At 36.3% G+C, this 13,958-nt stretch overlaps 1 protein-coding gene across 5 annotated transcripts in view; it reads right to left on the bottom strand.

The window, feature by feature from the left end:
• The window catches only part of LOC149141688 (uncharacterized), a 312,782-nt gene that overhangs the window by 206,002 nt on the left and 92,822 nt on the right, over nt 1-13,958 (bottom strand). For all 5 annotated transcript variants that reach the window (XM_089447689.1, XM_089447688.1, XM_089447687.1 and 2 more), the window contains 8 exons: nt 2,851-2,948; nt 2,676-2,759; nt 2,296-2,429; nt 1,986-2,058; nt 1,633-1,678; nt 1,388-1,497; nt 1,155-1,262; nt 990-1,061 (listed from right to left, as the gene is read on the bottom strand). In XM_089447689.1, the coding sequence (XP_089303815.1) occupies nt 990-1,061; nt 1,155-1,262; nt 1,388-1,497; nt 1,633-1,678; nt 1,986-2,058; nt 2,296-2,429; nt 2,676-2,759; nt 2,851-2,948 (725 nt within the window). The remainder of the gene's footprint in view (nt 1-989; nt 1,062-1,154; nt 1,263-1,387; nt 1,498-1,632; nt 1,679-1,985; nt 2,059-2,295; nt 2,430-2,675; nt 2,760-2,850; nt 2,949-13,958) is intronic.

The raw sequence follows: 13,958 nt of genomic DNA, 5'->3' as shown, positions 1-13,958 counted from the left end.
TCATATGGTGGATCTGGATAACAGGAAATCCACACATCTTCAGGAACATAAACATAGCCCACTCACATTTGGAATGTGCAAGCAAAGCTTGGATCACTCAATAAGTAATATCTGAAGTACAAAATTTTGGTCATTGGGACCATCTGTAATCACAAGAAATATACTAGCTAAATAACCTCAAGCTTCAGGGGACTATTCAAAAGTTCAAACTGTTCAATAACCACACAACCCCAAATCCAAACCCCACACCAAATTTTAAAGGTTGCCTTTATTTTTTGGCAGAGCAGTCAAACAAACTCTGACTAAACAAGTGCAGGATTCGTCAAAAATAACAAAGATTATTTTAAGATGTCAACTACCTGCTATGTATTAGCTCTTCCACCAGCAAAGCCAGAATTTAAGTACTTCATTACAGGCTTGCAAATTTGCAATAGCCATTGTCAAAAGTTAAAACAATGAATACCATTAGTCTTCAATGATTGCTAGGTGGATATCTAAATCCTTTCAGGAAAAAGGAACCTCCGGAATTTGAAAAAACAAATCCTAGCAGAAGAGGCACTGGCAATTCTTCCCCTGTTCAAAACTGGGATATAACTAGTCTATTCACAAATCGACAAGCATGTGTTCTTTCCATCCCTAAACGAAATCAGATTAATATAAAACCAATGATGTTCTTATCAAAGAATAAAATGCAAGTAGATAATGTTTGACATATTTTCCCTGCTTGATACCCGAGAATCTATGAGTGCTGAGGCATGCATAAAGAAGGCCAAAAACATGAGGACGATTGGGATTGCTTTGCAGCTAGTCAGATTATAACTTCAAGTTTTAGAGTTTTTGTTCACAGAGTTCATCATGGCCTAGTACTATGCTCCATGTCCATGGGATGATAAATTCTAATACATCACATAAGAACAAAAAAAAGGTCATTTTCTCCAATTTAATTACTAAAACAATGATAAAAAAGACAAATGCGAGGCAGCACTTACCAAAAGCATATTTGACTGTGTACCACATCTTTCATCACGTGTTTTTGAACCTTGAGAAGAAAAATATGCTGCCTGCAAAGGGCAACACAGAAAAACTTCATGATTAAGTTCAGAGACAATTCTAAAGAGGAAAAAGAATATTCAATCCAGCAACGGTATAGTAACCTGAAACGGGAGTAAAATATCTAGAACTTTATATCTTGTCAGCAAAAGGAGAGAGGCTTCTGCAGCTCCATATGCAAGTATGTAGTTCATCTCCATCATCAACCTTTGCTATTGGTAAATATCACGCAAATCTTGTAAATATAACAGAAAATGAACACGTCCAGTATAAAGCATACAAAATAAATGAAGGTATCAAAGAGAGGTATCAATATCAGCACAGTTTCAATTAGTACCCTGTCAAGTGTCACTATAGAATGAGCAAGATCTCGTATAGCACAAGCTGTATCTCTAGTAAACTGAAAGCGAAGACGACCAGCAACTCTAAATGCCCGTAAAATCTGAGCTGAAGACAGAAATAAGTTATTAATGCTCATTCAAACATTGACTGATGACCAAAAATTATTTCTATGAGTTTTAGATCACAAGTACGCTTTTAATTTCCAATCAAAACTGATATTTCAGATTGAAATCAACCTACCACAATCTCCCTCAAATGAAGCATGAGCAGGAGTAATTGTTCGCACCTATTTGCAAGATGCAATTAGTAATAAAAAATCAGATAAGACAGCTTCATAAAGCATAACATATCAAGATTGCAGGTAGTCTTCAAACAGCAGATATGATAAAATGACCCCTTAAGACAAGTGGTGTAATACTCAAGATCAGTAACCACAGTCACAGGGTATCGGATGGTAACAAATAAAAGCATAAATATGGGAAAAGGTATTTGTTCTTTAACCTGCCTGGTCTTTAACAAATAAAACTCTGCCATGCATTACAGAGGGGGAATAAACAGCATCAACTATGGAATGAATAGCAATGCCCGCTCACCTCAGCCATTTTTAAGTCTTTCATTCCACCAATATAGTCATAAACCCGATTTGCAAATGGGTCATAGATCAAACTGTACACCAAAGTTCCATGAAACAACCAGCAAACTGAGCCCAATAAAATATTCCATAAGCACTTAACAAATACATTAAAACTTCTGCTCTATTTCCAAAAGAAAGAATGAACTCTCTATACAATATTCCTGTTTATGCTTCCTATTTTACATGAATGTGGGTCTTTCAAATTAATCTAATAAACAGTGAACACACATAAAACAATATCCTGAAATGTTAAGAATGATGTTAACTACCCATTAATAGTGAAGTCCCTCATCATGCAATCCTTCCACAGAACATAGTCAAGACCATCACAAGAAGCAGGCTTCCGTGGAAAAGATAAACACCTACTAGTTGGAACTTTTTCAGATGTTCCAAAGCTTGCCACCTAGAACACCAGAACTTGCAATTTTAAATGCATATATTAAGATTCTGATACTAAAGGCTCTCAGCGTGTTCTTGGAAGATAATCAATTGTTAGAAGGGGTCAATCAAAATATGGAATAGTTCTCGCAAGGTAGCACCTTTTTTCAATGTAGGTTTCCAAAAAATTATTAAAAATAAAACATTGCAATACTATATGCATAATGATGACAAGACTAATTGAATCATAAAAATTTCTGCAGTGACAAACCTCCACAATAGAGCTTCCAATGTAAACATGGCAAATAGGAAACCGTTTGCCAACTATGTAACATTTTGGAAAAAAATACCTAATCTGCATGGCAGACAAACATCCACTTTACAAACATATTAGAATAATGTGGTAAATATGAAATATGCAAACTGCTCTTGAAAACTTCAGAAACCTGCTGAGGCCCAGCCTTCGTGATAACATCAAAGTCTTTAGGTGTTTTCTTTAAAAGGAGGTCCCTGACACAGCCACCAACAAGATAGGCAGGTATTCCTGCAATATTATAGAAATTGTAACCACATCAAACCTGCAAAATGTATGTTGAGCACTCCATCCAACATAGCCTTTTACATTCCAAACCTTGACAATGTAGATGACAATGGCTAACTATAACAAGGAAGCAAAAGTAGCATGCATAAATATTCATACAAGCACAAAATTACAAAAATATTATTGTATAAAACTGTGTCTAAAGATTTATTTCATTAAAAAAGCCAGATTATCAGCCAAGTAATATGTGAACTTATTCTGCCCTCAGGGTGTAGATCAGTTGATGACAGAGAGCACTGTTAAGGCACTCCTTGTGACACCGCTGGTTCAAACCCCTGACTAGCCCTATGTGTAACAACCCATCTAATTGACCCATTAATAAAAATGTTAAACTTTATACTATATGAATATATCTATATATATATATTAAATTTTATGATATATAGTTAGACTTTACAAATATAATTTAAAAAAGATATATATATCATTAAATGATTATAACATATTTTGAAATGTTATAAGTATATATATAACATTAAATATTTATAACATATACTTGATAAATGTTATAAGTAAAAATCATTTAATATTTATAAAATATATTAAATAAAATGTTATAAGAAATATCATTAAAGTTATACCATGTATTAAAGAAATGTCATGAATATATATAAGTTAAAGTTATGATCTTATGCAAATAACGTGCCAACATGGATATCGATCAAACTATATATATATATCACATATAATGGATCGTAAAAAGAATATCTGAACTCATAAAGACTACCCTATCTACTGAAAATTTATTGCAAGAAATATCGCAGAGAGACTTCAATGCTGAGAGGCGGTGGCTGCAAGTGGGAGGGCGGCCACCGCCAGGCAAGGGGGGATATTTATAGCAGCAGCCTGACCCGGGAGCAAGGAGGGAAAAACCGGAGGAGGATTGAGGATTGATCAGCAAAAACCAGGAGAAGTAACCTTGCAGTGGCAGAGTCTTGAGTGATCTGAGTTCTGGGCACGGAGGGACAGAGAGCCTCTGTGGAGAGCTTCTTTGGATTGAGCAACTAGGTTGCTCTGTCTGGTAGGGTGGTATTGGCCATCCCGAAATTGGATCAAATCAGCCAGCAGTTCAGAATTGCCAGTTCAGCAGCAGCACCGGAGGTCAGCCAGCAGTACAGGTAGGTGCAGATTTCAGTTCTATGCATTACTGTTTTTGAATTTTATGGTTATTTCTATGGTTGCTGTAATAAGAAAGTAGGGTGCTACACTATGTGCCATGTGAGGGGCTGGCAGTGGTACACCTGAAGGTTATAGTGGTAGCAATTGGAATCAACCCCATGTCACGCGAGTACGAGCCCACCCTAGTCGATTTCACCAATTCACAATGTGTGTATGTGTGTGTGAACTTATTGTAAACAAAAAATGGCAAAGTGAACTTAGAAAAGTACATCAAATTTTGACAATGTTTGAGAAAAGTTAAAACACACATGCAATAGAAAAATCTTAGCAGATGAGTTGTAATGGAACCATGTCAGGAAAAAACATATCCAAAAACTCTCCACTTAGGAAACTAAGTGAATGCCAGAAACTTATCCTCTTGCTTGGGGGCTATCTTATTAACATCTGCAGCCCCTCCACTTACAAATTTACCCAAACTAAAATATTCTTCAATTTTTTTGAACCTTTTTAACAGCAATCCACCAACCCACCCCAAGCTCTTTATCCTTGACAAAATCAATTTGTGTATCATGACAACCAGATTGTGCTTCAATTCAAGAAGAGCCAAGAACAATGAGATACACCATCACTTCATCAAAGAGTAGGTCCAAAACAAAGAGATTGAGCTTGTGTACTTTAAAACAGAATATATGTTTCCATACACTTGTGGGATATATTATTAAAATCTTTAGCCCCTCTCAGAACCACTTGTAATTTTACCTAAACTAGAATACTCTTCAATTTTTATGACCTCCTTAATATCAATCACCCAAACACCCCCCCCCCCCCCAAAGCTCTTAATCTTCAATATCTTTATATCATGGCAACCAAAGTGTGATTCAAGTTAAGAAGAACCAAGCACATTGAGATACATCATCGCTTCATCAGAAAGTAGGTCTAAGAAAAAGAAGTTGAACTTGTTTACTTTAAAACTAATGATCCACTTGTAGACATCTTTACAGAAGCTTCGAATAAGATGAAATTTTAGAAATTCAAGAGAATACTTGGTGTGAAAGAAAATAAACCATCATCAATATTGGGACTGTAAGAAAGAGAGAAAGATAGAATGGAACCACTAACAAACCCTAAATCAACATTGTCCATAAGCACATCATAAAGAGAAGAGAAAATGAACCCATGAACAAGAGAAATACAAGATATGATTACCATAGGCTAAAGAATCATGCTCGTAGGCTAAAAATCACTATGAATCAATATGATTAGATAATACAAATGAAAGCTTGAGTTGTGTATTTATACACAACTCAAGTGAGGTGTTATTTCAAGAAGGGAGGCATTCCTTGAAGAGCGCATTATGGGCCCACAAAACAAGGGCACGCACCCCATAAATGACCACAACAAAACAAGGGCACGCACCCCATAAATGACCACATGTGAAGATCACCATCTTTAAAACACACCCCCAAATCTTAGCATGGAAATGTGAAAATGTATGATAAACTACAAAAGTGTGAAAATTTTATTGCTATTAATCTGGTTATTATTCTCCTATCTTTTAGATTATTTTTCCCAGCAAAATATTTACTGCAAACACTGAATAAAACACAACTAAAAGAAACTCCTTCACTTCTTCAAGCAACTTCGACTTCTGCAAGCAACTTCTTCACTTCGTGGAAGCTATTTGACCCCACTGAATCAATTTGGCCCTCCTGTACAACCCAAAATCGACCCACATGTGCAGCTTGGAGAATTCACTGGCAACTCACAATCTCTGGTAGAATAATTTGGCCTCCACTAGAAAATCGATTTCTCTGGGAAACTTGTGCTTTCCTCCTACAAATCGACCTCCTAGAAAATCCGCTCTCCCTTCCGGTAACTCGGCCTTCACTCTAGCAAATCGGCATCTCCTTGTCAATTCGCACCACCTATAGAAACACGACCTCTACAAAATAATTCGATCTCCCTCTGTCACTGAGAAACTGGGAATCACTGTGAAGAAATTCTCTCTGGCAAATTGTTCTCAATCATTGTAGAACCCTACTACCAGTGTCTTCCACGCGATCACTGTGCCCTTGCTCACTCAAATTGTATCTCCAAGAGCTCCACTGATTTCCTCTTATAATCTCTCGTTGACGAATCAATGGCCACGATCTACTCACATTCGATGGCTAAGATCATCTTGACCCCATCAAGTCACTTTTCTAGAAGTGAATAGAGAGAAATCGACTTGTCTCAGTTAATATTGATTAATTAACCCATTTCCCTAAGTTAGACTTAGAAAAATAATTAAAACTGGTTAATAATCTAATCAAGACATTATTTACTGCAAATACTGACTAAAACACAACTATAAGCAACTTCTTCACTTCTTCAAGCAACATCGACTTCTGCAAGCAACTTCTTCACTTCTTGGAAGCTATTTGACCCCTCTAAATCAATTTGGCCCTCCTGTAAAACCCAAAATCGACCCACATGTGTTGCTTGGAGAATTCACTAGCAACTCACGATCTCTGGTAGAATAATTTGGCCTCCACTAGAAAATCGATTTCTCTGGCAAACTTGTCCTTTCCTCCTACAAATCGACCTCCTAGAAAATCCGCTCTCCCTTCCGACAACTCGGCCTTCACTCTAGCAAATCAGCATCTCCTTATCAATTCGGACCACCTATAGAAACACAACCTCTACAAAATAATTTGATCTCCCTCTGTCACTAAGAAACTGGAAATCACTGTGAAGAAATTCTCTCTGGCAAATTGTTCTCAATCATTGTGGAACCCTACTACCAGTGTCTTCCACGCTATCACTGTGCCCTTGCTCACTCGAATTGTATCTCCAGGAGCCCCATTTATTTCCTCTTATAATCTCTTCTTGACGAATCAATGGCCATGATCTACTCACAATCGATGGCTAAGATCATCTTGACCCCATCAAGTCACTTTTCTAGAAGTCAATAGAGAAAAATCGACTTGCCTCAATTAATACTGATTAATTAACCCATTTCCCTAAGTTAGACTTAGAAAAATAACTAAAACTGGTTAATAATCTAATCAAGACATTATTTACTGCAAATACTGAATAAAACACAACTACAAGCAACTTCTTCACTTCTTCAAGCAACTTTGATTTTTGCAAGCAACTTCTTCACTTCTTGGAAGCTATTTGACCCCTCTGAATCAATTTGACCCTCTTGTACAACCCAAAATCGACCCACATGTGTTGCTTGGAGAATTCATTGGCAACTCACAATCTCTGGTAGAATAATTTGGCCTCCACTAGAAAATCGATTTCTCTGGCAAACTTGTCCTTTCCTCATACAAATCGACCTCCTAGAAAATTCGCTCTCCCTTCCGGCAACTCGGCCTTCACTCTAGCAAATCGGCCTCTCCTTGTCAATTCGCACCACCTATAGAAACACGACCTCTGCAAAATAATTCGATCTCCCTTTGTCACTGAGAAACTGGAAATCACTGTGAAGAAATTCTCTCTAGCAAATTGTTCTCAATCACTGTAGAACCCTACTATCGATGTCTTCCACGCTATGATTGTGCCCTTGCTCACTCGAATTGTATCTCCAAGAGCCCCATTGATTTCCTCTTATAATCTCTTTTTGACGAATCAATGGCCACAATCTACTCACAATCGATGGCTAAGATCATCTTGACCCCATCAAGTCACTTTTCTAGAAGTCAATAGAGAGAAATCGACTTGTCTTAATTAATACTAATTAATTAACCCATTTCCCTAAGTTAGACTTAGAAAAATAATTAAAACTGGTTAATAATCTAATCAAGACATTTTCACTTAGAAAAAATAAACTCGACTTGGGGATAATTAATCCTCGTGTTCCTAGCCTCATTAACACCACTTGAGATTAGAACCACTGTTCGAGCTACATAACTAACAAAAAGGGGTGGTCATATCTAGCTTGATAGAGATACATCCATAGCTGAGAATATAAAAAGTGGGTACAAGAAAACCTAACACAAATACAAGCATGGATTTGTATGTGAATACCCAGCAATTGTCATGGAACTACTCAACTCCCGAGGAAAATCCAGCACCGAACTATTCATCATATAGTGAAACGTAGTACTATCTAATAAGGAAGCATTGAAAAGAGCCATAAATACAATACAGAAAAGTGGGCGAACCTATCCAACTCAGAGTAAAGTCATCCATAGCTAGAAGAAGGGAAATTGGGTTTGTGATGACCCAACTCAATATAAAAATGGACCCAATAAGTTGGAATATGTTGCCACCAAATTACTCATATGTTGGAGAAAACTGTTATGAACCTACTCACCAAATGGAGGAGGGCAGGAAGACATATCCTCACCAAACCGCACACCTATCGGGAGAGTGGTACTACTGAACTACTCGTCTAATGAAGGGGTATTGGAAGACACAACCTATATAGAAATGGAGAATGTAGCCATTGATCTACTTAACTACCAGAAAAAACTATGATTGAACTACTCACTATTACCGTCAAAATTAGTGCCCTTATAAAAGTCCCAATTGTAATGCCACCAAGATAAGCACACTTGGAAAATGAACCACTGCCACGTTAGTACAATCTCCCCTTCACTTTAGGCCAGCTCCTTGAAGCCATTAGGGGTATCCCAATTTATGGAAATGAACTTGTAAAGTATCCCATTGTATGCACAATACAATTCACTTCAAACAACTCACAACTCAATATGTTGTTAAATAGACTAGTGCCAATCAAATGACTAGATGTCGTCAAAAAATTCAACATGAAGCTAGGGCATCAACCACCACTATATATAGAGAGGGTTAGAAGCTAACTAATTAATGCTGAAATCTGAAATAGATTTTAGGTACAGCAGAAATATAAATCAGCACTATAAAATCACTCTTCAAGTTAGAGAATAAGTATCTTTTACCATACAATAGTGAGATATTATTACATAAATCAAGCATAAATGATATACATGTAATAACAGTCCAGCAATAATAAATTACAAATCTTAAAGAACAATAATCATGAAATTAGCATAAAATTATATGACTAGGTGGTGGATTCCCTTAAGGTTTCAGCTAAAGTAATGCTCGTTATGGGTTGGATAAGGAGAGAGATTTTTTTGGGGGGAGGGCGGCTGGGTGGGTTGTTGAATTTTTGTAGCTATGGCCGATCTTCATAATTATTATTTTTGACCATTGATTTGTTTTGTAAAGCATGTTCTTCATGCTTGCTTTAAAAGAAAAGAATTTAATTTTTAAATTTGAATTATGGTTCCAAAACGACCTAGTCAGCCCTCCTACAATGACAAGTCGGCCCCTTCATGAAATTAAGTCAGCCCTGCTTCTAGAGGCACCCATTTAGCCTCTCCTTGACTCTATATATATACACCCCATTTCGTCCTCCTTGATTCACAACAATTCAACCAAGTTTGAGGCACATCAATTCGGCCAAGTTTGAGGCGGAAAGTTCGTACCTATGGCAGAGAGGTAGAATGAATCTGTAGAAAGAATTAAGATCAAATCTGTTGAGGCCAAATTATTTGTCTTGTGTGTGTTGGAAATGTAACTAGTTTCAGTCTTCATAATTGTTATTCTACTCATTTTAACATGTATATCTTATGTAACAAACAAAAGAAGAAAGAAAGAAAAAATTATTTTAAAGCAGGGGTTTCATGCTTCTTATTGATGGTCTTCTAGGTAAAAGCATGTTCTTCATGCTTCTAGGGTTTGTTGGGTCAAGGTTTATTGTCATGAGTAAAGAGAGTCAACATCATGATTATAAGACCCTTCTGGCCAAGATGTACTTTGCAAAAAAAATTATTTTGAGTCTAGAAAGTCCCAGAAACCTCCAAAGTACAATTCAGCCTTGTTGACCACTCTATGTCAACTATCCTATAGCAGTACACATTTTTGCAAAGGATTCCATCATGTTCGAGCAGTCAGATATCTTGGATTCATCATCATCAGTCGTTAGTTTATCAGAGTTGTAAACCCATTCTGCAAAATTTTAATGTAAATGATGCTAGTAAGACCATATATGTATGTAACAACCTAGGTAAGCCTATTATTTTGGCGACGAATTTCATCTTAGGAGGTTTTTTGTCTCACTGATTCATCTGTGTTTCTAAACACGGATGGTCGGCAGAGTTTTCTCCTTCCAGCCTCACCCCAAAGCTAGAGTGGAATTTATCGTCAAGGTCTTAGGTGAGTCCTAGTGTTTTAGTCAAGTCTTTTGTAAAAGTGATTTGGGAATAATTTAAGCTAATTAGCTAAATTATTTTATTACAAATCACTTGATCTACTAGATCATATTGAGTCGTAGAATTGGGTAATAAATTAAGGATCTATAATGAATGGGTGTTCCCCCTTTGAGGGTTGAAATGTAATTATCTTATGTAAAAAATATTTTATGCATGGTCCCTCATACTTAGACACCATGGCTAAAATATTAGAGGGTGAAAAAATTATTTAATCCCCTCAAGTGTCAATTCTGACAAAAAAAAAGAAAATCCTAAGCCAAAATTTTAATTAATTAGAGTCAAAATAAAAATCCTAGAGAAATCAAATTCTCCAGGTGGAAAAATTCGTGGGTATCAAAGAAATTAATTTCTGAAGATTCCCCACCAAAGGAATATTGGAAATTTCAAGAAAAATTGGACCTTTAGGCCTTGGTGGTTAAGTCAAAGTCAATTTTTTGAAAAAATTAGCTTAAAATAATTAATTTTGAACTAATAAAAAATTGGTTAAATGAGAAATTCGAAAATTCCTCAAAAATAAAGATTTTCGACGGTGGAGATTAAAAAATGATCAAATATCTATCAATGGTCGAGATTATTTTGATGGGGATCAAGCCAACTAGCCGTTATTTTCCACTTGGAGGATTTATCTATAAATTAGAAGCCATTTGCTTCTCAAGTGACAGGAAAAAATTTGTAAAAAAGAAGCTCCAAGTCAAGCTCCGCTGGTTGTAATATTTTTTTTTATCAATAAAGCAAAAGACTTTGGGGTTTATTCATATGGTGGTGTTCCTCTTCTACTTCTTGTGGTAAATTTTTTTATTGTGTTCTTAATGCTCTATTGAATAATATTTTATAAGTTATTATTTTTTTAGCCATTTGATTGAATTAACTATTTGCACGGGTATCTTGCATTAGTTACTGGGTTTAAAGAAGCATTCTAACTTGATTGATCTAGCATGTATCTTTAGATCTTGAGGGTTATGATGTCCATCTAGCCCCTATTAATCCAATAACTTGATCTTAAGTGTGCAGAGACTCCAGGGATCTAGATCTTGGGCGTGAGGGAAGTCTTCAATTGGACCAACCCACTCCCAAGACAAGAAAGCTTAAGAGCCCACTTTGTTAAATTTCAAGGCTTATCTAACAATTGGTTTTGCAAAGATCTTGGCCATTACTCACCCATTTAAATTATTTCACTCATCTATTTTTATCTATTATGCATTAAATGAATAGATTTGCTTATAAGAGCCATAAATCATTGTGTATATTGTAAAGTAAAATTTTGTAAATAATTTAAATTTCTAACCCTTGTATAGATCTGACTTCTTTTGTACATATCTTGTAAAATGTTATAGATCTGATCTGAAAATATAAGACAATGCAAATAAACCCAAGAAATGATAATATCTGAATAGATAGAAATGATTCACTTTATTGATCAAAGAAAGTGCTCTGATACCACTTGTTATAGATCTGATCTGAAAATATAAGATAATAGAAATATACCAAAAATAACAAGATATAAGTAGATAGAAATGTTTCTCTTTATTAATCAAACCCTTAAGGTAGGGCAACAACATACATTCACTCCTTAAGGAAGGAGAACACTCTACAAGCCATATGCCTGTTCATACAATAATCCTTGACACCCCTCAATGTGGAGCCTCTAGCCTCTATATAGGCCTCATACATACAATACCATGGGTCATTACCATGGTTCCCTCAATACCATCTATCTAATACCATGGGCCCATTACATTATTACTAACTACTTGTGGTCCCTTACATGATACGGGTTAACCACCTTATTTATTACTATGGCCCATCCCATTATTACATTATTCCCTTAGGTACCTCCTTTTGTACCCCCATATTATCCCCCCTAGGTATATAACATTATCCCCCCTAGGTATATAACAAAATCTAACGTGGGTTGTCTAGATGAGATCTAAGATTTAGTTGCTAGGATCTTGTACATAAGGTTCCTTTGCAAGTGAAGACCCCATAGATCTGAAGAAAGGACGCGCTATTTTGAAAATCTGAAGTTTCTTACCCATTCAACTGGGGTTTTGAGGGTTTTTTCAATATTTTGGCAAGCATTTCACGAAGGAAAGGTACTGCAAGTGGTTTTGGCATTCCTATGCTTTCTTTGGGCCCAGATCTACCACACCCATATGCCAGAATCTGAACGCTCAGCCAAAAGGGAGAAAACGCAGGCCAAAGAAAGGTAAACTTTGGGTAAAATTTGTGTTTTTTTCTGTGTTTGGACCATTTATTTTTGTATTTGAAGAGATCAAAGTCATCTGAAGGTAAGCGTCCCCTGTTGAAGGCCCTTTTCTGCTGCCTTACCCATACGCATCCCTTTAAGGGCCCCTCTCTCTCGCGTCTCTCCTTTTGGGTTTGATCCCTCCAGCATAGCCCTATTCAGGGCCTTCCTTTGTGCTGCAGCCCAAATCTGGGCCCTCCTTCTCTCGTCCGCAGACCTGTGGTGCCTTGGAAGCCCTCACAGCTGCCCTTCTAAGGCTTCAACTTCTCATCATTTCCCTCTTAGCCTTCTCTGCTCTCTTGCTAATCCTCAGTTCAGTCTTACCTTCAGATTGACAGTGATTTCTGGGCAATGTAAATTCATTTCTCTTGCAAAGGTCTCATATGGTCTTGAAGATGAAGTTTTTGTGAGTACAGGTGGGCATGCATATTGGAGGTTTCTCACTAGCTAAATTTTACATCAACAAAGGCAATAGAGCCTAATGGTTTGCCCCCTTACCATTTGTTCCCTCTTGATTATCTGTATTGCAGATCTGAAATATATATGTTACAGTCCTAATCATCAAAAAAGCAAATCTAATACATCAGCCTTCAAACATTCTAAGATCAATGCATAATAACCTCAGGACTCATAGCAAGTGTCCAGTCTCTTGTTCTCTGCAAATTTCAGCGATTCATAGTGAGCTATCTATGACTGATCTTAATTAGTTGAAGGTCTGATACTGAAAAGTCTGATAATAAATATAGCAGTGGTATGAAGGATAATTGCAGCAGTCATTTTGTCTCCTTTGCAAACCCCTTGCATTTTTTGGAGCTTATTCATTGCTTGATTTCTCATTGATTTGGAGGACTGATATGATCATTGGCTTCTTGATTTCTTTGCTGCCTCATTCTATCTCTTACATCTCACTGTTCGGAACCTCATCCAACTAATAAAATAAATGCTCCTAAAGGGGTTTCATATTCTTGGGTTAAATTAGAAATTCTAACAAATACTCTTGCTGTCATCAACATAAATCTGAAAGTGATATTTTTTAGCATTTCTAAGTGCAAACATTCTTGCATATCATTGATTTTCCAGGTAGTGAATGTTCCTTTCATTAACATTGAAAAGCACTAGTGCATGTGTTGTCTAAAAGACTGCTAAACACATCTCTTGTGGCATTTATTTTAAGGAACATCACTAATTGTCATTACTAAGAAACATTGGTTACATTATCTAATAATCTAATTATCATTGACTAAGTGTTCTAAATAGAAAAGTGCCTTAATTGTTACTCTTGGCTTATGGTTGTTGTTATCTTGAGTATATTGGTGAATCATTTATCTTGAGTAATTGTATCAT

This window comes from Pinus tabuliformis, chromosome X (assembly GCF_031772625.1).
Source record: "Pinus tabuliformis cultivar Carrire ecotype Pingquan chromosome X, CPIR1, whole genome shotgun sequence".
Taxonomy (NCBI): domain Eukaryota; kingdom Viridiplantae; phylum Streptophyta; class Pinopsida; order Pinales; family Pinaceae; genus Pinus; species Pinus tabuliformis.
The sequence above is the reverse complement of the archived record's forward strand: the minus strand, read 5'-3'. Positions and strand labels throughout refer to the sequence as shown.